The 25,926-nt window shown below is 37.5% G+C and overlaps 3 protein-coding genes across 35 annotated transcripts in view; 1 reads left to right on the plus strand and 2 right to left on the minus strand.

The window, feature by feature from the left end:
- The window catches only part of PBLD (phenazine biosynthesis like protein domain containing), a 44,475-nt gene extending 42,798 nt beyond the window's left edge, over positions 1–1,677 (minus strand). For 3 of the 6 annotated variants that reach the window (XM_072823325.1, XM_072823324.1, XM_072823321.1), the window contains exon 1: positions 1,338–1,656. In XM_072823325.1, the coding sequence (XP_072679426.1) occupies positions 1,338–1,382 (45 nt within the window). In that variant the 5' untranslated portion in view covers positions 1,383–1,656. Of the gene's footprint in view, positions 1–1,337 lie in introns of all 6 variants that reach the window. The other 3 variants (XM_072823320.1, XM_072823319.1, XM_072823323.1) reach the window with 2 other exon arrangements.
- HNRNPH3 (heterogeneous nuclear ribonucleoprotein H3) lies at positions 1,467–12,905 on the plus strand. Of its 20 annotated transcripts, none has more exons than XM_072823327.1 (11): positions 1,769–1,967; positions 2,752–2,837; positions 6,943–7,077; positions 7,606–7,744; positions 8,272–8,456; positions 8,940–9,026; positions 9,312–9,427; positions 10,196–10,331; positions 11,277–11,372; positions 11,456–11,548; positions 11,664–12,905. In XM_072823327.1, the coding sequence occupies exons 3-11, from the start codon at positions 6,966–6,968 to the stop codon at positions 11,738–11,740; spliced, it is 1,041 nt and encodes a 346-aa protein (XP_072679428.1). In that variant the 5' UTR covers positions 1,769–1,967; positions 2,752–2,837; positions 6,943–6,965; the 3' UTR covers positions 11,741–12,905. The 20 variants fall into 20 exon arrangements, with proteins under 20 accessions (XP_072679432.1, XP_072679433.1, XP_072679429.1 ...); XM_072823329.1 differs by lacking the exon at positions 1,769–1,967 and adding an exon at positions 2,546–2,666; XM_072823331.1 differs by lacking the exons at positions 1,769–1,967; positions 2,752–2,837 and adding an exon at positions 1,467–1,555.
- Positions 12,906–13,183: 278 nt separating this feature from the next.
- Positions 13,184–25,926, minus strand: part of RUFY2 (RUN and FYVE domain containing 2) — a 51,968-nt gene continuing 39,225 nt past the window's right edge. For 8 of the 9 annotated variants that reach the window (XR_012029468.1, XR_012029467.1, XM_072823317.1 and 5 more), the window contains 3 exons: positions 21,120–21,168; positions 15,461–15,538; positions 13,184–15,373 (listed from right to left, as the gene is read on the minus strand). Coding sequence is in view for 7 of the 9 variants with exons in the window: in XM_072823317.1 (XP_072679418.1) it covers positions 15,230–15,373; positions 15,461–15,538; positions 21,120–21,168 (271 nt within the window). In the remaining 2 variants the exon portion in view is untranslated. The remainder of the gene's footprint in view (positions 15,374–15,460; positions 15,539–21,119; positions 21,169–25,926) is intronic. The other variant, XM_072823314.1, reaches the window with a different exon arrangement.

Below are 25,926 nucleotides of genomic sequence, written 5' to 3' on the forward strand. Positions count from 1 at the left end.
CTTCATAAACGGTTCCTACATTTGCACTTTAACTTGCATTGATCTCTTTAACAGAACCGCCCTGCAACCTTCCCACAGGAATTTGGCTTAAAAACAAACAAAACAAAACAAAAAAAAAACAAAAAAAAAACAAAAAAAAAACAAAAAAAAAACAAAAAAAAAAAAAAACAAAACAAAACAAAACAAAAAAAGAAAGAACGAAAGAAAACAAAGAAAAAGGGATCCCTGGGTGTCGCAGCGGTTTGGCGCCTGCCTTTGGCCCAGGGCGCGATCCTGGAGACCCAGGATCGAATCCCACATCAGGCTCCCGGTGCATGGAGCCTGCTTCTCCCTCTGCCTGTGTCTCTGCCTCCCTCTCTCTCTCTGTGTGACTATCATAAATAAATAAAAATTTTTAAAAAATGTTTAAAAAAAAAAAAGAAAACAAAGAAAAAAAAAGCCATTCGGTGTCACTTAAGACCTTGGCGGTAGGACAACACAACCCAAAGGTGTTAGGTGTCACTTGTACGTGCAATTTTCAAGAATGCAAAGCCCTATTTAGAAAACAACTTGAACTTGTCAATCATGAGTGCCTAATTTGTCACTGAGGTTATAAAGTAGGAGAGGTGAAACTAACAAAAAACAAATGAACTCAATAGGGAGAAGAAACAGGTGGCTGCCAGAGGGGATGGGTGAAATAGATAAAGGGGATTAAGAGGTATAAGCTTCCAGTTACAAAATAAGTCACAGAGGTGAAAAGCCCAAAATAGGGAATATAGTCGGTATTATAAGGCTATATGGTGGGACGCCTGGGTGGCTCAGCGGCTGAACATTCGCCTTTGGCTCAGAGTGTGATCCTGGAGTCCCAGGATCGAGTCCCGCGTCGGGCTCCCTGCGTGGAGCCTGCCTCTCCTTCTGCCTGTGTCTCTACCTCTCTCTCCCTGGGTCTCCCATGAATAAATGGATAAAAATCTTAATTAAAAAAAAAAAAAAGGCTATGGTAACAGTGACTACTTTTCCTAGTGAGCCTTGAGTATAGAATTGTGCCACCGAAAAAAGAAAAAAAAAAAAAAAAAAGAATTGTGCCACCAGCGTTGTACACCTAGAAGTAATATAAACACTGTACGTTAATTACACTTCAATACAAAGTGAAGAGTTGAAAAGCAGGAGCGAGCAAACAGGAAGGCAGGCACAGGAGAAAGCGAGTAACTTTCCCTCGAGACGAGCTAGAGGGAAACCGAGAGGGGAGGAGGGCGAGGGCGGGGCCGGCGCCTAGTACCAGGAGGAGGGGCCTCGGACTAAGCCCAAATGAGAGTCTGGAGGACACTCTTGTATCTTCGCAGCGGGGAAACACTTACTTTTACTGCATAACGCAAACCTCCCAAGAAAAGCCCTCTTCGCATTTGGCCGCCGAACCACGTGGCATCCCTTCCCCGCACGTGACGCTGGGGCAAGGGTAGGTAGGGCCTCTATGGAATCTGTCCTTCGGAGAATTTCTCCGCACCGCTTCAACACACACACACACACTGGCAGAACTACCACTGCCACTTCACATCCTCCGGAGCGGGGCGGAAAGGTGGGCTCTGCGCATTTAACAGTTTTACGGTAACCCGCGTCTCTCTAATTGGACTAGCTCCGCTATTCCCCACTTCTTTCCCCCAACAAACTGGTCAACCCACCAGCGCGCACGCGCGCTTCCAGCGGCCAGCACCGAGGCGGGCTCGCCTCTCTGGTCTCGCGAGAGCGGGCCGGCAGGTCTCCGTTGCTCTCGCCCCACCCCCTCCTTCTCGCTCGCTCTCTCCCATCCCCCCAAGCCAGTCGCTCTGCTGCGCAGCTCCCTTAGCGGTTGCCGCCGCCGGAGACGGTTGAAAGAACCGTTGTGGTGAGCGCTACACGAGGCGAGCGACTTTTCCCTCTTCCACGACCGACCCCGCGGGCACCGGAGTCGGCGTTACTGTCGCCCGACAGGGTATCTGAAGTAAAAGGGGGTAGGTTGGGCTGGTGGTTTCAAGAGCTGAGTCGGGAGAAGGACGAAAGAGAGGCGGGGGGGGGGGGGGGGAGTGTGGAGGTCGCCGTTCGGAGGCGGCCACACTACGCCTCCCAGGCGATCTCCCACTTCACGGAGGGCGGCCTGCCGGGGCGGGGGGAACACTTGCTCAGGTGAAATTCGGTGGACGAAACTGAGGCCCGGAGTGGGGGGTCATCCAGCATTTCCCCTCTTTCCCTGCTGGTTTGGCCTCCGCCATCTTGGGTACGGTGGCGCGGCCACCTCGGCTTCCCGCCCTTCCCCTCTCTTACTACTTTTTGCCCCTCAGCTTCCGAAAACTGATTTAGAAGGTCGGGGGGGGAGGTCAGAGCGCCCCGGAAGGGATGAGGGTGGGGAGCGAAGCGAGCAGGGAAAGGCTGGGCATTTGGGGTGGGGGGGGGCGGTCTGGGCTGGCGGGCGCGCTCCCGATGGAAATGGCGCCGGATGGGCCTGGCCTCCCACCGCGGCCTGCCTTCCTCCGCAGTCTCGGCTGGGCTACCAGGGCTGGCGGGACTGCGAGTGACTTCTGACGCAGATTCCCAAGATGAGAGAGGCTGGAGCTGGGGGAGGAAAGCCAATGGCGACGAAGGCGCTCAACTCCCAAATCCAGGACAAAGGAGGCAGACGGCCTCCTTTGTAATTCCGCCGCCCGGTGGCGAAGGTTTTAAAGCCAAGCTTGGCTGCCGGACGGAGGGGTGTGGGGAGGGGGGGAAGGGGCGTACTCTCCTTAGCTCTCTGGTCTCTAGGGCAGCTAGATAAACGAAAAGTCTCCGGGGAGGAATAAAGGACGCTTAGCCGGCCCTTATATTCCAGATTTGGAACTTCGAAAAGAGTACGTACTTATTTTTCCAAAGGGTGTTTTTGGTTTTTCTTTTTTCTTTTTTTTTTTTATTCCTTCTGACGTTTATCTTAAACGTAAAGACTTTATGGGTAGTTTGTTTTGTAAGCAGTAAAAAGCGGGTGACTTGTCCTAGGAATGTGAAATGGGCCTATTTCAAATAGGTCGTCTGGGCCCAGTGAATTATGATAGAGCTTTCTGAACTTTTGGGCGGGGGTGGGTGGTTTGGCAATGGTTTTGTGTAGTTTGGCACATACTGGGTTATAATTTAAGTAGGAGTTTTACCTTTAGGAGACGGTTAAAACAATCCGTGATGGCATAAATTTGTGTAGGAATTGAGTTATTGGCTTTTCAGTATTAAATCTCCAAAGATTACACGTTGTGCAAGGAGGTTGTAGAAGTAAAATACATCCAGCATCCAGTTAGCGTTAATTTTTCTTTTGGTAGCTGAGCATGTTTTTTTATTTGGTATAGGACTGTGGTAATATTTTGACCTAGAAAATAAGCCTACTCAACAAGAAGACAAACCGAAAGCCCAGTCATATGGTAGGGTGATGATTTTTGGTCCTTAGGAGAGAACTTGGTAATTTCTACTGAATAGGATACAAAAGTGACAGGCAAGGCCTGAGAGTAACAGTTTCCAATAACAGCTGTGAATCTTTACAAGAACTCTTACCTACCGTTTTCAGCTTTAAAAAAAAAAAAAGAAAAAACTTTTATGTTGTTGAAGATGGTCTGAATTTAGTAGTCTTTGAAAAAGCCCAGTTTCCTGTGATACAGTTCATGATAAAACTGCTTTCCTAATTGGATTACCCTAGAAACCCTTTTTTTCTGCTCTCTTTCATCTGCATCACAATCTGGAAATCCATCTTGGTTGCTAATTGCCTTTATATTTTTAATAACCGTGTTCTTATTTGGGTAAACAAGTGGCTGAGCTGCAGTAGGTGATGGTTACTTTGTTTTAGGAAAGAAACTCCTTTGTAAGTTTAGACTTCACCTCCCTTTAGGTATTATTGTCTTTTTTCTACTGAAAATTAAGGACCGAGCACATTGGGAAGGGGAAATGATGTAAATTTTTCATTTTAGTTAGACATATTACCACTTTTTGCCAGAGTTTGAAGTTCATTCTCATTTTTTAGGGCTAGTGGGTTTCCATTTATAAAGTTATTTGATGCATCACACTGTAACTTTTATGTATTAATGCTTCAGGAGATAGCATATGCCTGTGTTACAAAGAACAGACTTGACCCATTTAAAAATCATACAGTATGTGGACGTTTGTGACTGGTCTCTTTGACCTAGCATAACTTTTAGGAAATTAAAGTCTCATTCAAAACTGACTACAGTTATCTTAGTTCAACTTTTTTTTAATTGGTGCTAACACTTGGGAAGTCTTAAAGCAGAATTAAGATTAGTCATGACACTGTTGCAAAGAAAGGTTCAGATGGATTATCCTGAATAATTAATAAATTCCAGGTAGTTTCTGAGACACTTTATTAATGTATTAGAGCAGATTGTCTTTTGTATGTCTCAAGAGTTTGTTGGTTTTGTTTTGTAACTAGAATTCTAGACTCATTTTGAATTTTGAAGAAGTCTAGTGTGGCTTTAAGATGCATACTCTTATTAATACATGATACATGTTGGGTGGAGAGTCATCCTATAAAATAGTTTGTCTTTTGAATCTGATGAACTTTTCCTCAAGTTAAAATTGCCTTGTGTGGTTTTTACAGACTTAATACTTTGTTTCTATAGTTCTCTTTGGTATGGACTGATTGAAAAAACTACTTTTGCTTGCTGGTGTTTCTTGGAAAGGGCTTAAGTTTTATAGTAAAGATAAGTCAATTTCCATCCTTTTTTGTTCCCCAAAGTGTCTTTACAATGAAGAAAGAAATGGGCTAAATGAGAAGAAGCATCACACATTAAGGTCTTTTCACAACAGATTAGATTGTTGTTTTTTTTTTTTTTTTTTTTTTTATTTATGAGAGTCACAGAGAGAGAGAGAGAGAGGGGCAGAGACATAGGCAGAGGGAGAAGCAGGCTCCATGCACCGGGGGCCCGATGTGGGATTCGATCCCAGGTCTCCAGGATCGTGCCCTGGGCCAAAGGCAGGCGCCAAACCGCTGCGCCACCCAGGGATCCCCTTGAATCACCTTTTATGGGAAAGCCATTCTTTTTTCTTTTTTTGAAGTTGGTGTCATTTTTAAAAAGTTTTTTTGGGGGGGGGGGTGTTTTGTTTTTGCTTTAAGAAAATGGTAGATACACTCTATGTCTCAACTTTTTTGCCAAACTGATTTCAGGGTCTCTGTCTTTCAGGACTACTCTAGAACAGTATTTTTTACCTTCCTAACACATGTTCTAGTAAACCTTTCCCAAAATCCTCCTTTTTTTCCTCTATCTTGGACAAGTCCTAAGAAACTTGAAAGCTTTAAGCCTATGTTGACTTTGGAAATGACTTCTATCTTTATTTCCTTTTAAGACTCAAGATAGTTTTTCATTCTTGAAGGTTTGTGGTATATTTCAATAGTTTTACAGGATCCCTTAAAATCCAATAAGAATGGCTACCATTGAATGATTACCATACTGCAGACTTAGCATTAATAAATGATTTGAGTCTTAAAACAGTCCAGCAAGGTATGGGCACCGCTGCTATATTTTAGAGCTGAATACAGAGGTTAAGTGTGCTTAAATCAACCAGCCAGTGAGTGGCAGAATAGGGATTCAAAACCAGTTCTCTCTCAAAAATTCCTGGTATTGGTGTGCCTAAAAATTAGTTGTAAACTCTGATACAAAAATCATAGCCTTCCCACTTTGGACCTCTCTGTCTAGAGTGACTCCCAGAATTTTAAAAACCGCAAAACAAGTATCAAAGGTGATTCATATGCCAGAGGTATTTGATTAATAAACACATTTGGAAAATTTCTACCTTAGGTCATTTTAAATGCACAGATCCTAGGGAAAAAATTTTACTCTTGCAGATGTTCTCCCTGTTGGACTGATATAATTAGATGGTGTGAAATCAAATATTAGTGAACATGGTTATGCAATATCTTGAAGTGTAAAGGAATCAAGTGAACAAACTGTTTTGTTTACAGGGGAGGAGGTGGTGAGGGAAAGGTTTGAAATGCTCAGGTGAGTAGGATTCCTACAGTTGTTTAGTGGAATTTGTAAGGTCTGGTAAGTTTCTGCAGCTGAAGGACTTCTGCATTAGCCTCTTTAAACTGTTCTGGAATTCTAAAAGAAAAGATGGTTGTCTCTTGGGAAGGGAACTGGATGTGGAGGGGTTCTTTTTGGAGGGCTAGGAGGGCTTCTCATTGTACCCTAAAATACTTTTTAAATGTGAATGTATTATGTTTTGTTTTGTTTTTTTAATTTGTGTTTAAAAGTAAAGCAGTGAATTGATTTTTTTTTTTTAATGTACTATCTCCTATAACTTCCCAACAGGTAGCTTCCAAAAACATTGGTACTGTTGGAAGGCATTCACTTTTGAGTGGCTTACCTCAGTTTTAAAGCTCACCCTAATTCATTTTAAAACGTTTTTGAGGAGTGTTTAGATTTAGTTAAAATAAAGTTTTTCCTCCTTCAAAAACAATTTTGATGTGTTAGAATTAAAATGCATCTAAAAAGTTAAGACTTTGATGTTAGAAAAATGACATAACCAAAGTACTCCTTGAACTTTTGACTTAGCCTCTTACTGTGAGTAGACAGTGATGCTATGTGCAGCTTTTGAATAAGTTAAGTTTTAAAGAATTTACAAAGTGATTCAATGAATAAGAAGTAAAACCTGAAAAATGTGAATGAAAATTTGAGAGACGAGGAAAAAGGCTGAAGTGGACATCAAGATGAAGTTTTCTTAAGATTCAGCATTAAATAAAACTTGGTTCTTAGAAATTTGGTACTTTCTGGTCGGAGGAGTTGGGTTTCACTCAGTTTTCCCAATCTTTTTGTCTATCCCAAAATGGAAAGTGTCATGCCTTTGAACTGTGGCATTGTCAACAAGCCACATATTTCCTGTTTTGCACCACTGAGTGGTGTTTCTTCAGTACCTGTAGCAAGAGTATATTTTGATTGACTGCTTTATGTGCTTGTTTATTTTTTATAGCATTTAAATCAAACGTTATTGAGATGGATTGGGTTATGAAACATAATGGTCCAAATGACGCTAGTGATGGGACAGTACGACTTCGTGGACTGCCATTTGGTTGCAGCAAAGAGGAAATAGTTCAGTTCTTTCAAGGTACCTCTAGTATTAGTCAAAGTTTAGTAGTATTTTAATTTTATATTTTTATTATTACTCAGTTTTTAATTTGTAAAACCCATTTTTTGGGGGGGACTTTTGAGTATGATATCTTGGTTAATGTATTAAGTTATGAAATATGCTCCACTTAAATATTCAGTATAGAATGTGTAGAATATGTAAAACCTAACTAATGTGCAATAAACTTAATTGAGAGTAATTATGTATGATGAAATGAACCATGAATTATCATATGGAGCAATAGTTAAATTTGATTCAGCTTTTTAAATGTAACATAGGTGAGCTTTTAGCATAATTTAAAAAGACACTGGTTGCAAAAAAAAATATGTAATCCAATAATATTTGAAAAAATCTTCCGCTTGTATTATGGGGTGATGGGAAACTTAAGCTTTTTTGTTTTGTTTGTTTTGTTTTGTTTAGACTTGTTTTAAATATTTGATTCAGATGGGAATGTTTCAGCCTTTAACACTGTTCCCCTTGATGGGGTTATTTGTCCTTGGGTTAAAGGGTTGGAAATCGTGCCAAATGGGATAACATTGACGATGGACTACCAGGGGAGAAGCACAGGGGAGGCCTTCGTGCAGTTTGCTTCAAAGGAGATAGCAGAAAATGCTCTGGGGAAACACAAGGAAAGAATAGGGCACAGGTGGGGATGGAGAGTTTGGGATGGTGTTAAATTTTTATTTTTGGGGGTTGTGGGTCACTATTGCTTAAATGGGGGGGTTACAATAACATTTTTCTGGGGTAGTTTAAAAGAATTGATAATTATCTAAATTTAACTTGGAAACTACAGATTTGGGTGGGGAATTAATGCTAATAGTTTGCTTAAATTAAAATTAGATTGTTTCCATTTCTCTGTAGGATGTTGTTGATAGATGCTTTTGTTTAATCAGCTATTTTTTCTAAACACCTATCATGTACTAAAGGAAACAAGCTAAAATTATATTTATATTATATGAATTGTTTTCAAGTGACTAGTTTGTCTATGTAAAACTTAAATATTAATTATTTAAGTTTGTAGGTGTAAAAAAAATGTTAATTTATGGTGTATTTAGGCAATTTAAATTGGGTTATGTGCCTAGATGTAGAAAAACTTACTGCATTTTTGCCCAATATCTTATTCATTCTAATACATTTATGCTGAAACCTATACCTTAAACCATTTTTAAATAGGTATATTGAGATCTTCAGAAGTAGCAGAAGTGAAATCAAAGGATTTTATGATCCACCAAGAAGATTGCTGGGCCAGCGACCGGGACCATATGATAGACCGATAGGAGGAAGAGGGGGTTATTATGGAGCTGGGCGTGGAAGTATGTATGACAGAATGCGACGAGGAGGTGATGGATATGATGGTGGTATGTGTATCTAATGAACAAAGGTTCTGTTGTCATTTTCTTAATATTCCTGACACTTTGTCAAGAAATACAGAAATGGCAGTAATTTCAGTACCTACTGGGTTTTAAAACCTGTTCATGAAAATACGGATTCCCGTGGCCAGCTATGGGACTTGATTGATGCACATATTGGCACCTAGATAAGTTTATACAGAAATTAGAATGAAGATATTGGCATATTTTGACACTATTTGTTTGACATCAGGGTGAGAGTTAATTTTAATGTCTAAATGCGTCCTTTTGAGATTTTTTATTTCCACTGAATGTTACTAACTGCTTTCTTTTTCCACATGCACTAAGTTGGGAGTTGTAAACTTGTAATAATATAACCATACTGCTTACCACAAAATGATTTTATAAACTGGATTATGAAATTTTTTTTTACTGGATTATGAAATTTATCTCTTGAAAGTATATTCATGTATTTCTCATTAAATTATGCAGGTTATGGAGGTTTTGATGACTATGGTGGCTATAATAATTATGGCTATGGAAACGATGGCTTTGATGACAGAATGAGAGATGGAAGAGGTAAATTAAGTCATACTCAGGTGTATGTTAGTATTTTACAGTCATTTAGTGGTAATAATAGGTGAGGTGACTTGATTGAAATAATCAACTTGAGCATATTTTAGTGCATACGTATGTGGGGCTTTATACAGATGTATATGTACAGGTAAACATTGATGTGAGTCCATGTTTAGAACAACTGTACGGATTTATTGACTGTCAGAATATAGGGGAAAAGGTTTTGTTGAAACGCTTTACTACGTGTATCAATAGTTTCTATAATCTTTGGAAATTTTATTCTCTTAGGTATGGGAGGACATGGCTATGGTGGAGCTGGTGATGCAAGTTCAGGTTTTCATGGTGGACATTTTGTACATATGAGAGGATTACCTTTTCGTGCAACTGAAAATGACATTGCTAATGTGAGTGATTTTAGTAATTTATTACTGACTTTGTATTTTATCCTGGTATCTAATTTTGAAGCATTCTTAATGTTCTCATCTTTTTCTTTATAGTTTAATATCAAAATCCTTTTCATAAGAAAATAAAGTCATGAGGTTTAGTTGTTCAGCTTTGTAGCCACGGCATGATTAGAAACAGAAGGTGTTAAAAATAATGGGTGTAGATGCTCATTTGAAACTGGTTGGTTTCGTATCTGCAGACTTCAGCCCATGTGCATCTAGTCACACCCATTGATTTACCTGTTGAGTACTTGTAGTAGAGATCCACTGGTCTCCAAAGCCAAGACTGTTTACTATTTAGCTCTAAAAGAAACTAAGCTATAGATCTTACCGGGAACTGATTGGTCTAAGTTCCAGGTACCTTTTAGGATTGCTTCATTCTGGTTAACTTGTGATTAGAACTAAGTGATCTATTTGGGGAGCTATCCATATACAGTTTGTCAGTTTGTCAAATTCCATTGGTCCTGAATCATAGCACTTTAATTCTCTGCACATGTTTCTAAGGCTCTGGTGACCTATTTATCCTTTAAACAGTTTTGAAATTTCTTTCTTGGAAGTGAAGAAAGTGTGTATAAGCTTATATTCCCAGAACCTTTGTAGTTGATTTGTTAGCCTTGTAATACAAGGCAGTAGAGAGGTTGGTTATTGAACTTATTTTCAATAATCTAAGTAGAATGAATAAGAAACAAGTTGTAAATAGAAAATTAATAAGTGCTTTCTTTTATTTAGTTCTTCTCACCACTAAATCCAATACGAGTGCATATTGATATTGGAGCTGATGGCAGAGCAACAGGAGAAGCAGATGTAGAATTTGTGACACATGAAGATGCTGTAGCTGCCATGTCTAAAGATAAGAATAACATGCGTAAGTGGTATCCATGGCTTGCTATTTCATTTCTTAGTGTGAGCTTGCTTATAAAATAACTAGTAATTCCTCAAATGTAAGATGTTACAGGATCTAAGTAACTCTTGGCAGTCACTGGGATCTGAAACCATATGGCCTTTAAGAAGTTCAGACTTTGGGATCCCTGGGTGGCACAGCGGTTTGGCACCTGCCTTTGGCCCAGGGCACGATCCTGGAGACCCGGGATCGAGTCCCACGTCGGGCTCCCGGTGCATGGAGCCTGCTTCTCCCTCTGCCTCTCTCTCTCTATCATAAATAAATAAAAATTAAAAAAAAAAAAAGTTCAGACTTTAATGGCTTTCTAGGGGGCTTTTATTGAAGGGATAATTCAGACTCCATTCTTAACCAGTTATCTGAGCTTAAGTTATTAAAGAGGGAAAATAGGTATTACTTGGTACTTGCCTGAGTTCCTGTGCCATTTGCAAATTTACCACTCTTGAACCCATCTGTTATTTCTGCATGTCATCAAATACATTTCAAACCATTAAATTTTTCCCTGACCAATGCTTCCTAAATCTGGTGACAAAAAAAATCACTTTGTACTCAGTAAAAAATAAGTTTTCGTGGACGTTATTTTCATGATTCTAATTCACTTTTTTGGGCATGGAATGTATTTTTAAGAAGCACGCTAATTGGTTCTGAAATAATGAATCAGCCCTTTTTGTAGATAAGGAAAGCAAAGACCCCAACCACTTTTTTACTTGTTCAAGATTGTACAGTTTGAACAAAACTTGGTAGTTTAGGTTTTAGCCCTATCTGGCATTCATTTTTATTACTGATTTAGGAAGTCTCCATAAACATAATTTCAGATTAATTTTAGCATTAATATTAGCTAATTATCTTTTATGCTTTTATTGATAAATTTGATCCATCATTCCTTCCCTTTTACTATTTTTTATCTTCAAGAACATCGGTACATTGAACTCTTCTTGAATTCTACTCCTGGAGGTGGCTCTGGAATGGGAGGTTCTGGAATGGGCGGCTATGGCAGAGATGGAATGGGTAGGTAAAATTTTTAAATGAGTAGAATTATACACTTAGCAATCAGTCTCAACCTTTTTTTTTTTTTTCCCCCCTTTTTAAAGATAATCAGGGAGGTTATGGATCTGTTGGAAGAATGGGAATGGGTAACAATTACAGTGGAGGATATGGTACTCCTGATGGCTTGGGTGGTTATGGTAAGTGTCTTTGGTTACTGTGGTTTGATTGATTAGCCCCATGTGTGTAGACATATTCAATGAAGTATGTGCTGCTATCTCCTGGTAAAACAGTTCTTGACTTTTTCTTTTTAAGGCCGTGGTGGTGGAGGCAGTGGCGGTTACTATGGGCAAGGTGGCATGAGTGGAGGTGGATGGCGTGGCATGTATTAAAGCATAACCACCAAGATAAAAGTCCTGACAACAGCGTCTGGTCTACTAGACTTTCTTACAGATTTAATTTCTTTTGTATTTTAAGAACTTTATAATGACTGAAGGAATGTGTTTTCAAAATATTATTTGGTAAAGCAACAGATTGTGATGGGAAAATCTGTTTTCTGTAGGTTTTATTTGTTGCATACTTTGACTTAAAAATAAATTTTTATATTCAAACCACTGATGTTGATACTTTTTATATACTAGTTACTCCTTAAGGATGTGCTGCTTTCATAAGATTTGGGTTGATGTATTTTACTATTAGCTCTACAAGAAGTAGTATAGTGTAATTTTAGAGGACAATGGTTCACGTTTGCATAAACTACAAGTCTTATTAATAAGCAGACATCTGAAATAGAACTTGGAAAATAGTGTAACTTTTTTCTTTTCTCCTGGACAATACTGTAAATATAAATCCTAAAGATGAGTAGGTGTTTTCAGGAGTATAAATTCAGCTAATTTCTACATTCTTTTTCAAATGTCATTTATCAGGCATAGCTCTGAAATGTTGAAGATCTTAAGAGGTATCTGGATTTCTGAATATTCATAATTGTGTTACTGGGGATGAGAATATTGGAAGTTTAAATTCTAGCCCTAGATTTTAGAATAAAATTCACTCAGCACTTGATTGAAGTACCAAAAAATGTTTCCAAAAAAGTGATAGTTGTAAGTTATCTCAAAATGTCTTAGACTAGGTTAAGGTTCTCAGTGACATGAGAATTCACTACAAAAGTATTTACTATGGAGTATAATTCTCTCAGCTGTATTTTCAGTTTTCCTACCCAATAAAGCATATTGTTTTTTAATAACTGTGTAAATGACTAAACAAATGTAAGAGACAAGTCCATGTGATAGTTTTAATTAAAATGAGTCCTGGAAGTTGGATTTTGCATTTGATATCTGTTTGGAGTTTTAGAGCCACTGTGTTAAAAAAAAAAAAAAAATACTATATGTAGCAAGGAAAAGGTGCTTTTTACTTTTAATCCCTTTAATCAATATGGCTTTTTTCCAAATTGGCTAATGGATCAAAATGAAACCTGTCAATGTGAATTCAGTTATTGACCTTGTTACTTGTTTTTGCTAGAAATGTTATTAATGTAATAAATATCAACGTGGGAGATAATATCTGTCCTAGAATGTTTTTTGTCGGTTACTGATTATAAATCCAATTGGTAGGAGATACTCAAGTGACTATCAGACAAAATGACATACCTAAGTAGTGATTTTGTACTGTTAGCTTAAATGGAGCCCATTAGCTCAAGTAGTAATCCATCTTATACATTTAGACTTCTACCACTTCCTTTTTTTTAAGATCCCATGTTTTATTTTCCCAGGACCCATCCTATTAAAATGTTTAGTTACGGTATAAAAGTTGTAATGCAAGTTCTTCGAAAGGCTTAATTAATTTTTCATATCTTTTATTTGGCTTATAAAATTCACATTTTAAAACATTGCAGAGTAGAAGAATTACAGTCACAATTCCTTGGCACCGTGATAGCATTATTGTGGTAGTACTGGCTAGACAAGAGAATGATATGTGAAATTCATTAAGATAAATACTATGAGGGCAAATCTTGAAAATTAGTTCACAATACAAATTGGAAGTTTTATAACAAAATCCAAAATTTAGTATAAATGGCTTTTAAATAAGAGCCCAAACTAAATGAAGCAAATTATATTGCTGTCATAAAAGCTTGCATACAAAAAACCCAAAACCAATGATGATAAACAGTTCTGAATAGCAAGGAATTTAAAGGGGGACTGAAAATCATGGTTTGTCAAATGAAATCCAGCCTTGGAATTTAAGCAAAATCACGATTTAAAATTTGTACTAATCACAATAAAAAAACACTTAGTATTTGAAATTTCCTATTTGCTTATTCTCATTTTTAGCAATCATAAAAATGTTTACTCATCAATACAAAACAGTTCAAGAATATAATGCATCTCGACTATTTCCATCAGCATTCAAGAAAGACCACCTTAAAAACCTGTACAGCGGTTCTAACTGAAGACCTCAAAAGTTAAGTGAATATGAAGAAAATAAATCCAAGTAAAATACTGATTTCATACTTTGGCAATTTAGAAAATTATTTTTAAACCCTATTGAAACTATTTATACTCTGAGGAAAGGATCCTACAGACAAACCTCGAGGTGGGAAGAGAGTGACCATGATTAACTCACTAAAGACAATGCTCCTAGGAATAATCAAAGATTCCTATCTGATCTGTTACAAAGGTTCACAGGCTTAAAGTGCATGGCTGAAATTAATACCAAAAGGGGAAAAAGTGATCTCCCGAGTGGTAATGCTGCTTAAAGGATTAATTTTACGAGGGTAACATTTAAATATTCTTGGTGTGCTACAAGTATGGTATAATGGGATTAGTGTTTATTGAATCTTTCATGCTTGAAATAGTTCATGTATTTCATGGCAGGGCTGAGACCACATCTTCATCTGCTCAAGATCCTGGCTCTAGGCACTCAGTAAATGGTGAATATTTCACTGTATACATATGTGCAGTAGAGGATCACTGCACTGTAATGCTTCCTAAAAGTTACTGAAATGGAAATCTGAAAATTTTTACTTCAGTCCTATGGGGCAAACTAGATTTCTCCTTTAATGCTTCTCCAGGAGAATCAATCAGGAGCCTATAATCCCTTACTAGTAAACATTTTTTTCATTTATAGAGATGTTGAGCCCTCCCTAAAAAAATTAGGAATTTAGTGAGTCAGGTGTATGTAGCATATGGAAAGCTGTGCAAGTAATAATTTCAAATAACTTCCTTCTAAAATAAGGAAAAAGTTGAGGTAAAATAATACCTCTTTAACCTAGTATATCTGAAAAATACCAATACACTGATTAGAGAAGGATCGAAAGGAAATTTTATAGGATAAAATAGTGGCCTTTTCTAATGCAAAATGGGAAAAGGAAGTGGGGCAGAAAGGACAAGTAATTAAGGTTGAAATCTTAGCAAGTCTGTTGAACTGGAATACGAATACTTGTAAAAATTCAATGCATTTCTGATCTGAGAACTCTGAAGCTTTAAAGTGCATTAAAATTACAGGCACCATCAAATACCAATTTGACAATTTGTAGAATAAAACAATCTGAACCCCTATTTTTAAGAAGGCCTTTAAAAAATAAGGCAAATGTGTGTTAGCTATGTTTTCTGGCCTTTTTAGTGGCATTAAAAGTTAAATGACTATTACATCAATTAGGAATTAAAGTTACTTTAAAGCATGCCCTGTTGAAAGTTCTTTTTGAATAACAGGAGCTATTCTACAGCTACTAATTCCCATGAGTTGAAATACGTGGAAGATAAAACTGGTACCAATACTGTCTGAAAGCTGCTTAAGAAGGGCTATCTAAATACATCATATACATGGTTCATACATAAACCATTCATTGTAGGTACTTTCATATGTAAGGACTTCGTTCTGGAGTCTCATGGCAAATTAGACGAACATCTCTGGATCAGCAATGCATGACAGGAATCACAAACCCGTACTGGCTTTGGTGAAGAAGGCAAAGGCAGTTCGTTGTCAGAGCAGGCATTACAGAAAATTTCCCCACAGTTTCTACAGTGGTGCTTTAAATGGAAAAATTAAAAAAATTGAGTAAAGTTAGAATCCACGCTTGCACCAAATTTTTTTAACTCATTTCCCATCTCCCTTACCTTTCTCTTAGAGAGTGAGAACTCCTTTTCACAAAGTTTACAATGTGTTGCTTCTTTGTCTTTCAACCAAACCAGTCCCTAGAAGGAAAAAGTGTGAATATACTCAAATTGTTAACACTAAAATTACATGTGAAAATATTTTCAACCAAGAACATCTTATAGGAATAGAGATGAATCAGAAATGAGCCCTTTTCTTACGTACTAAAACATCTGGAGAATAAAGTGGGATTTGCTTCAAAACTATCTGGGTGAGGGAGAACGGAATGGGGTTAAATATAAATAAAACAAGATCGGCCATATACTGCTAATGGGTTAGTTTTTCCCTGTATAATTGTGTATGTTTGGACATTTCCATTATAAATGTTTAAAAATCTATTAATGGGAATTCTCTTTAAGGATGAAAGAGCCTAAAAAAAAAAAAAAAAGGATGAAAGAACCTTAGAGATTATCTAGTCCAACAAAACTTGATACATTTTGACTATGAAAATGCAGGAGTTTGGCATTATGTATACTATATACCTCAGTAAGTCCTTAAAATTTGAAGAGAATTTGGAAGTCAGATGTTCAAATTCATTATTTTAGAGAAGACTTCACTTTATATTAAATCTTACATGGCTATTAATTTCCCTTAAGTTCCATAACAAATTTAATGGCTACTGTGTAGATGAGTACAAAATGTATGTAAGTAGTCTTTAACAAGTAAGAGTTAACATGACACCTGAAATTTTAAAACTGACCCATTCTTAACCCATCCAAGATCCTGGCTAGGGAACATAATTTTCCTTACAAAAGCAGCTTTGTAGATGATGCCAGTTTTATAACGGGAAGACCTAAGTGAAGGAACAGTCTTCATTGCTTCTGATTAATCTCATCATGTGTTCCCTTTTGAAACAGCCTGGACTGGACTAAGCCATGTTGCTGCTGCCAAAGAATCAAGTACAGCTGACCTATGAATAACAGGGTTAGGGGTACCAAATTCTACATAGACAAAAAGCTGCATATAATTCTTGACTATCCCTCCAAATTTACATTTAATTACAATTACTGTTGATCAGAAGCCTTACCAATAACACGTATTTTGTATATGTATTACATGTATACATATACTATTATATTCTTAAAATCAAGTCAGCCAGAAGAAAAAAAAAAAAAACCTGGATCACTCATATCAGACAAATACTAGTAAAGAATCAAGTGACTTGAATTGTAGAATTTTTTTTTAAGATTTTATTCATTCATGAGAGAGACAGAGGCAGAGACACAGGCCAAGGGAGAAGCAGGCTCCATGCAGGGAGTCCGACGTGGGACTGGGTCCCAGGTCTCCAGGATCACACCCCGGGCTGAAGACAGCGCTAAGCCACTGAGCCACCTGGGCTGCCTGAATTGGAGAATTTTTTTTAAAGCAAGATGGGACCTTAAAGATAATCCAGTGCTACTTGATGAATGCCATTAAAAAGGAAAGCAACTTCCCACATGTCCAAAAGCCACTTAGTAGAAGCAGCTTTACTTCCTGCCAAGCTATCCCTTAAGGGATGGAATGCCTGATTTCAACAGATTTCCAAGCGGCATCAATTTCCAAGCAGCAGCATCAGTTCAGAAGTAACCTTTCTGACATCAGGGGTTGGTCTTCCAGGCTTATTTTACTTATCTTTTTTAAAAGATTTATGTATTTGAAGGAGAGCCCATGCAGGAAGGGCAGTGAGTAGAAGGAAAGCAGCAGACTGCTGAGCCCAGAGCCCAACCCGTGGCTCCACCTCATGACCCCGAGATCACCACTCCAGCCAAAATCAAGTCAGATGCTTAGCAGACTGAGTCACCCAGATGCCCCTTTTAATTAGACTGAACATACCCTTCTGTCTCCCAAGGAGAAAAGCTTTAAACTGCAGGTCAGGCCTAGTGTGTCAGTGGAAAGGGACCTCAGAGATCAGTAACTACAGCTCCCATTTTACAAATATGAAAACTTATCCACAGGGCAGCTCGGGTGGCTCAGCAGTTTGGCGCCGCCTTCAGCCCAGGGTGTGATCCTGGAGACCCAGGATCGAGTCCCACGTTGGGCTCCCTGCGTGGAGCCTGCTTCTCCCTCTGCCTGTGTGTCTGCCTCTCTCTCTCTCTGTGTGTCTCTCATGAATAAATAAAATCTTAAAAAAAAAAAAAAAAACTTCTCCACAGAGCTGAAGTTGCTTCCTCAAGAAAACGGCTGTTTTTAAGCAAAGCCAAAACTAGAAGGGAGCAAGCTATTGCTCTGTAAACATGGCTATTATTCTCTGCCCAATTCCAGAATGTCAGCCACCCAACTTAGACTCAGCAGATGACATTTTAGAGAATCCTTTTCTGGAGAAATTAAATCACCACAGAGAAAAGCCTTGTAGATATTAACATAACTTGTACAGGGTGCCCAACAGTTTGCTAGTTAACAGATTTTTCTATGGTGAGGCCTACCATCTATGACAATCCACTCCCAACTACCCAACCATCACACACAGGGCTTTCAAGACTTTTTTGTGCCTTTATTGAAATGGGATTTTCCAACATTTAAGGAATAACAGGCATGAGGTACTTCAGCCAAACAAACCCAGGAAGAGAATTCTGAAGAAAGAATGGCAGTAGCAAAAGAAAACTTTAAAGAAACTATAATAGCGGTTAAACATCTGCCTTCGGCTCAGGGTGTGATCCTGGAGTCCAGGGATCAAGTCCCACATCAGGCTCCCTGCATGAAGCCTGCTTTTCCCCTCTGCCTGTGTCTGTCTGTCTCTCTGTGTCTCTCATGAATAAATAAAATATTTTTAAAAATAAACTATAATGAATATCCTCAGAGATAAAATGCAGGATGCCATTTTTACATTTTTTTAGGATGTCATTTTTATTTTTTAAAGACTGATTGAATGAATGAATGAATGATTGTTCATGAGAGAGGCAGAGACATAAGCAGAGGGAGAAGCAGGCTCCCTACTGGGAGCCCTATCCGGGGACTCGATCCCAGGATCCCAGGATCACGCCCTGAGTTGAGGGCAGATGCTCAACCACTGAGCCACCCAGGCATCCCAGGATGCCATTTTTAAAAGGAAAAATGAGTAAATAAGGGCTGCTGAATATTAAAATATGGTAACAGAGATAAAAGTTCTCACAGAAGGTTGCACCTGAATGTAACCAAACTTTTTAGATTTAACTTCCAGTTTCTAGGTAATAAGAGAACAGAGTCTTAAGACTACTAGGAACCAGCAGATAAAATTCAGAATATAAGAAACTCTATAGGACAGCTGTCCCAAACACATCAATTGGCCAATAGCAAGAACAAAAAAAATCAAGTCACATATAAATCAATGTTTATATAGCAAAACAGAGAAATATACATATTTTGCTAAAGATAGACATAAATGATAAAACTATAAGAAAAACAGCATAATGATGAACACAAAATAGAGGATTATTACTATAAGAAGGAAAATATATTCAGAGCACACATGTTCAATTATAAGCTAACCAGAGAAGAGACCAGTGTTTTTAAGTTGTATTTATAAAGTTACATACATGGTATGTTTCACAATGAAGAAAATTTTACAGTGCTTAAATAATGACAGTTGGGCAGACATTCCTACCTATCCAAAAAAATGAGAGCAAAATAAAAGGTAAATATGCAGATGCATAAATTCTTAAAACCTTTATCATTTCATTCAGCATTTCCCAGGAAGCTACTAAAGAATGCATTACTCAAAACAAGGGAGTAAATCAGAAAGTTAAGAGTTTCCAGTAATAGAAGCTAAGCTCTAATCTAAGAATGTAGCAAAGGAAAATATCAGGAGAGGAATGACCAGACCATATTGGAGCGGGAGGGCAAAGAACTCCATGAGGGATGACTCCAAGGAAAAAAGAACTGAACAATTATCTGATTCATTTTACCATGGGAAAAACTTTAATCAAGGAGCATGTTAGGGGACGCCTGGGTGACTCAGCAGTTAAGCATCTGCCTTTGGCTCTGGGTATGATCCCAGAGTCCCAGTATCGAGTCTTGCATCAGGCTCCCTGCATGGAGCCTGCTCCACCCTCTGCCTCTCTCTCTCTCTGTCTCATGAATAAATAAATAAAATCTAGAAGAAGGAGGAGGAGGAAGAAGGAGGATGAAGAAGGAAGAGGAAGAAGAAGAAAAAAGAAGAAGAAAGAAGAAAGAAGAAGAAGGAGGAGGTTAGGAGTGGGACACCTGGGTGGCTTAGTCAGTTGAGCATCTAACTCTTGGTTTCCACCCAGGTCATGATCAAGCCCTGCATCGGGGCTCCATGCTCGGCATGGAGTCTGCTTGTCCCTTAACCTCCCTCTTCCATCCAACCCCTGCCCCACTAGCTCACCCTCTCTCTCAAATAAATAAAATCTTAAAAAAAAAAAAAAAAACATGTTAGAGAAGTGTTTGAAGGTATAAGAAAACTCAGATGCTCTACGACAAAACTTTTTCAAAGGCAATTCTTTTTAAAATTTTTTTAACATTAAATTTAGTTAATGTATAGTATATTATGAGCTTTAGGAGAAAGGCAATTATTAACTTCCAAGGAAAAAATAAATAGTCCAAGAAAGAAAACATAATCACAATATACTATGTGGTCCAGCAAAGAACAATATTTAAAAATAGCCAAAGAATACTCATCTACTATGCTAACCAGGCCATAAGCAGGTCTAAAATAAGTCTTAAATAAATGAGTAATATATACTGCCTATGATTTTGAAATAGGGGGAAAAATGCCAGTATAAACCAAAGAATTGAAAGTAGTTTCATTCAGGTGGCAGGAGCTAGAGTGGATAGAGACAAGGGGGTGAAGAACAAGAGACTGCTACCATTTTGTCTTTAATTCTTTCTAGTACTAACTGACTTTTAAAAACTATTTTCATGTAACTCTTTGATAAAAAACAATGGGAAACTATGACAGGAGGCAATCTCACTGAAGTGCTCACAGACTGTTTTCTCCTATGTCGTAGAAGGGATTCTTGCATCCAGATGCATTCAGAACCATATACTGATAAGCTGTACTAATTACTTTTCATACATATTAACCTCAATGTTCAAAGCAACCCTGTGCAAAATCCTACGCATATGCCCATTTCATAAGCCATTTCAGAAGAGGAAACAAACTCCACGAAGGTATGACTTGACGGTCAAAGCTAGTAAGTAACAGAACAGCATAGGAACTAAAGACTCTCAAAGACAGTTTCACTCTATCAGGCCACACTTCATAGGAAGGTAGACAAAATTATTTCCAAGGTCATTTCCAACATGATTACTGATTGATTCTAGAGGTATAATAGGGAGGAACTGGATCTCCATCATCCCAGCTACCTGTTCAGTGCTTTCGCCTCAAAAATCTTGGGATTCAGTAATAATACCTGAGATTTATATAGGGCTTTACCTTTTTTTTAAAAAAAAAAAAAAGATTTTTATTTATTTGTGAAGAGAGAGAGCACACACACAAGCTGAGGTGAGGGGCAGAGGGAGAAACGGACACTCCACTGAGTTGGGGAGCCCAACGTGAGGCTCAATCCCAGGACTCCAGGATCATGACCTAAACTAAAGGCAGATGCTTAACTAAGCCACTCAGGTGCCCCCAGGACTTTATCTTCTATTGGAAACTCACATAGATCTCTACTTTCCTACTTGAGGGAAACACTTTCTACTCACCTGCAATGCTTTGTTGGCTTCTTTTATATCTTCTATTTTAAGTTTTGATCTGAAAAGATTACAGATAAGTCCATGTTTCAGTAAATACATTAAATATAGAATATCTAGCAATTCATTATTAGGGTATTGGTTTTTCAGAGGATATAAAATTGTATATACTAGATACTAATGATCTTCTTTGACTAGTGGGATTATATTTTATATTTTCCCGTATTTTCAAAATGTCTTAAGGCAAAAATGTCCTTTTAAATTTAAAAATTGCTTTAATATAAGAATATTGGCATTTTCATGTGGTTGTGGTATTATTAGTAATAGATATAATTTATTGTAAGTTTATGGTGTGCCAGACATCACGCTATATGACCTTTGTATCTATATGCTCATTTAATCTTAAAAATCAAAAACCTATCTTAAAGATCAATCAGTATCAAAAAAGTAAAGCCTGATGAGGTTTCATCACTTGTAACAGGTCAAAGAAGTAGTAACTAGGGAAGCCAGGATTCAAACCTTGGTCTTTGTGATGCTGAAGCCCACGTGCTAGCACTTATGTACACTATTTCTCTACCAGATGCAAAAGAATGGTAAGAATAGAAATATTAAGGAAAACAGTTGTGATACCTTTTGCAAATACGTATCAGTGAACATGCAGATTATAAATAGCAGTAATTATCTGTGATCCTATTACCTAGAGAGGATAACCTACATGTTGATGAGTATGTGTATATTATTTTTTTAACTTATTTAAATTCAATTAACATATAGTATATTGTTAGTTCCAGAGGGAGAGTTCAGTGATTCATCAGTTGTATGTAACCCTGGTGCTCATTACATCACATGTCCTCCTTAATGTCTATCACCCAGTTACCCCATCCCCGAGTACATGTATATTTTAAACGGAGTCATCACTTACACAGTTTTCCATGAACAGCTCTTTTCAAGCAATAACATATCCTGAAAGGCTGAGAGCTACTGACTTATCATTAAGTATCTCCCATATCATTACAGTTAAATGGTAATGAATGTGACTGATACACAAAATGGACATGAATGGTACACGGTTAAGTAATGGAAAATATACTTTGTATCATTATCTACTGCTTGTTTCAAGTTTCTCATTGCAAAATTGCTCTTAAAATTGGAATGACCAAATTATTTGTATTATTTTTCTCAGGATAACATCTTAGAAATGAAATTACTGAATCAAAAGGTACATAAACTAAAGTCTCTACTTCTGAGGCAGAACAGGAAAACTGCTTCATATTACAGGTGCTTCTTATCCCAAGACATGAAAACAAAATTTTAGTTTTCTGTCTGGTTCATACTTGTACAGTGGGAATAATCAACGTAAAATTACACAAATTAAAAATACAAACACAATAGTAAAATTTGCTTGGATGAATTCACATTTACAAAATGTGCCTGAAGAAAACTAATGCTGGTGGGAATAATGGCCAAAACAGTAACTGTGCCACGTAAAAAAACTGAATACGGAATCAAAGTAGCCCAATGGCATTCACTACAGAAATAGTTATGAAAATTCACTGGTTGTTGACATATTTCTGGTTAAAATGCCTTTACTCACAAATATGGACACTGAAAAAGTTAAAATTTTTCTAGTTAAAATTCTCATTTAAATTCTTTTTAAGAATCCTTTAATAAGAAACCAATAAGAATAAATATTTCATTAGTGAAATTATTTTTCTAGTTAAAATTTTTCTAGTTAAAATTCTCATTTAAATTCTAAATCACAGATTCTGAAAGTGAGCACTAGAGAGTATTTTCATACCCAACCTCATCTGACAAGAAAATGGATATTCTGGGATATTCTGGTTGTGATAAGCAAAGGTACTGTGCTAGGGGTTTTCACATACTTATTCTCAGTTAATTAGGAAAAGAACCCTTTGGAGATTTTATAACTCTCCAATTTACAAATGTGGAAGTGGGCTTAAAGTGTTAAATAACCCTAAGTCACAAACTGGTAAATGGCAGAGGAATACTTATTCCTGTGAGTGATATTAATAAATACTAATTTTTAAGTTTAATCTTAACTTGAAAATAGTTGTGAATGGTTCTTTCCAAAACATATTTTCCCTTTTAATAAAATTAAATATGGTTCTTATTATTCCAAATGAACTTTATCCTCCCACTCCTCATTTTATTTTTTTTTTAATTTTTATTTATTTATGATAGTCACAGAGAGAGAGAAAGAGAGAGGCAGAGACACAGGCAGAGGGAGAAGCAGGCTCCATGCACCAGGAGCCCGATGTGGGATTCGATCCCAGGTCTCCAGGATCGCGCCCTGGGCCAAAGGCAGGCGCCAAACCGCTGCGCCACCCAGGGATCCCCTCATTTTAAATAATACGCAAATGGTCTATATAAAGCCTGAAGACAAAAAAATAAAAAAATAATAAAGCCTAAAGGCTTCTGGTAAATTAGAAGCAAAGATTAAAAAGTACTGATCCAACCTCAGTCCCTCCTCTTCAACAAATTTTTTTTTTTTTCTCTTCAACAAATTTTTAAAAAGATATTCTTTACCCTGTGTCTTTGAAGGAATCTGATAGCTTATAATCACAGGAGCAGGAGGATGCAGAGTAAGAATAAAAGTATTTCACAGATAAACTGGTGTGGGCAACACTCACAGGGGCCACTGTCCCTCCTCCAGCCCTGATAAATTATTTTCACTACTCAAGAGGACTATGGTTAAGAAAGGATGAAATGAAGAAAGGAAGAAAGAAAAAGAAAAGAAAAGAGTTCTGACTCAAAGCTGGCCCTATACAGGGACTATGGTCCCAGAAACAGAAGAGGATAACCTGTGCCTTAACAACTCAAAGATTAACAAGGAAAAAAACATCATAAATGAAGTAAAAAGCAAACAGAAGATGTACACTGTGTACAATGTTTTAAATCCCATAAGGAAAGATGAGCAATCCAACCAAAAAATATGCACAGAATATGAACAGGCAGTAAACTATAAATACAAATGGAACACAAATAAATATAGAAGCTCAGGAGCACGTGGCTGGCTCCATCCATGGAGCATGTGACATCTGATCTTGGGGTCATGGGTTTGAGCCCCACACTGGGTGTAGAGATTACTTAAATAAATATAGGTGCTCAAAACAATAAGAACTGGCAAAAACTGGGGATCCCTGGGTGGCTCAGTGGTTTAGCATCTGCCTTCAGCCCAGGGCAGAATCCTGGAATCCCGGGATCTAGTCCCACATCGGGCTCCCTGCATGGAGCCTGCTTCTCCCTCTGCCTGTGTCTCTGCCTGTCTGTCTCTGTGTCTCTCATGAATAAATAAATAAAATCTTAAAAAAAAAAAAAAACTGGCAAAAACATTCTCTCCTACTATTGGAGACAGAGGATAATTTGGCACTACCAGAATTTTTTAAGGCACATTCTTTTTGACCCAGCAATCACCTCTAGGAACTTATTCTTCAGATATAATCATTAAAGTATATCAAGATATATCAACACACATATACAAAGATATTCAAAGCAGTATTGTTTATAAAAAAATTACAAACAGTTTAAATTAAAAGACACCCATCCTTGGAATATCTTAATATACTGATATAGAAAAATATCTAAGATATTCTTAAGTAAAAAAGAACAAAAACAAAAACAAAAACAAAAAAACCCCCACAAACTTCAGAAGAACATGCATACAGTAGTTATACAGGGGTTAGGCATGTGTAAAAAAACTTAGTTAAAAAAAAAAAACAATGAACATAACCCTTGAAAATTTCTTAAATAGCCCGTAAAGTTCAGTATAGATTGTTGAGTATATCCAACCTTGAGCAGTAATTTTTATGCAAACTAAAATCTGAGAAACAATGAACCTGACTAAAGGGAAAAGGTGAGGGGTGAATTTAGAGGTGCCTGGCTGGCTCAGTTGGTAGAGCATGCCACTCTTTTTTAAGTAGGCTTCACAGTAGGCCTATTCAGCGCGGCGCTTGAACTCACAATCCTGAATTCAAGACTAGAGCAGAGATTAAAAGATGGATGCTTAACTAACTGAGCCCCCCAGGCATGCAACTCTTGATCTCAGGGTTGTAGGTTTGAGCTCCACATTGGATATAGAGATTACTTAAAAATAAAATCTTAAAAAAAAAAAAAGAGGGACTCTATAGAGTATATTATGCTAAGTTAAATAAGTAAGTCAGAGAAAGACAAATATCATGATTCACTCACATATGGAATTTAAGAAACAAAACAGATGAACATAGGGGAAGGGAGGAAAATAAAATAAGAACAGAAAGGAAGGCAGACCATAAGATACTCTATAGTTAAGAGAACTGAGAGTTGCTGGGTGGTGGGTGGGGGGATGAGCTAAATGGGCGATGGGTACTAAGGAAGGCACTTACTGGGATGAGCACTAGGTGTTAGATGTAAGGTGATAAATCACTAAATTCTACTCCTGAAACCAATACTACACTATATGTTAATTAACTTGAACTTAAATAAAATTCAAAAAGTGAATTCAGCTATCTAAACATTCAAGTGATTATGCCTTTAATAAATTATACAGTCTTTAGCATTGCGTGGGAGATGGTGGAAAGTAATACCCATACCCCTTTTACTATTCTGTTTTAATATTAAACCTTTATGATCTTAAATGTAAATATTATTTTTGTTGTAGGGATTGTACATTGCTGAATCCTTAGCACTTGGAATAGTGCCTAGCAAATAAAACAAGCTTAGCATTTGTCAAATGAATAAATGGGAAATAAGGTAATAAGCACTTAGCATAGAGTCTAGGTCAAAGTGCTCACTAGGTAAATGCCAGATGAGAATCGAAATC

Source organism: Canis lupus, chromosome 4 (assembly GCF_048164855.1).
Source record: "Canis lupus baileyi chromosome 4, mCanLup2.hap1, whole genome shotgun sequence".
In the NCBI taxonomy this organism is placed as follows: Eukaryota; Metazoa; Chordata; class Mammalia; order Carnivora; family Canidae; genus Canis; species Canis lupus.

Bases quoted from the DNA above. Each gene is read 5' to 3' on its own strand.
- HNRNPH3 (XM_072823331.1), top strand. From the start codon at position 6,966: ATGGATTGGGTTATGAAACATAATGGTCCAAATGACGCTAGTGATGGG. The intron at 7,745-8,271 runs GTGGGGATGGAG...ATTTTTAAATAG, and splicing joins AAGGAAAGAATAGGGCACAG to GTATATTGAGATCTTCAGAA. The intron at 9,027-9,311 runs GTAAATTAAGTC...TTATTCTCTTAG, and splicing joins CAGAATGAGAGATGGAAGAG to GTATGGGAGGACATGGCTAT.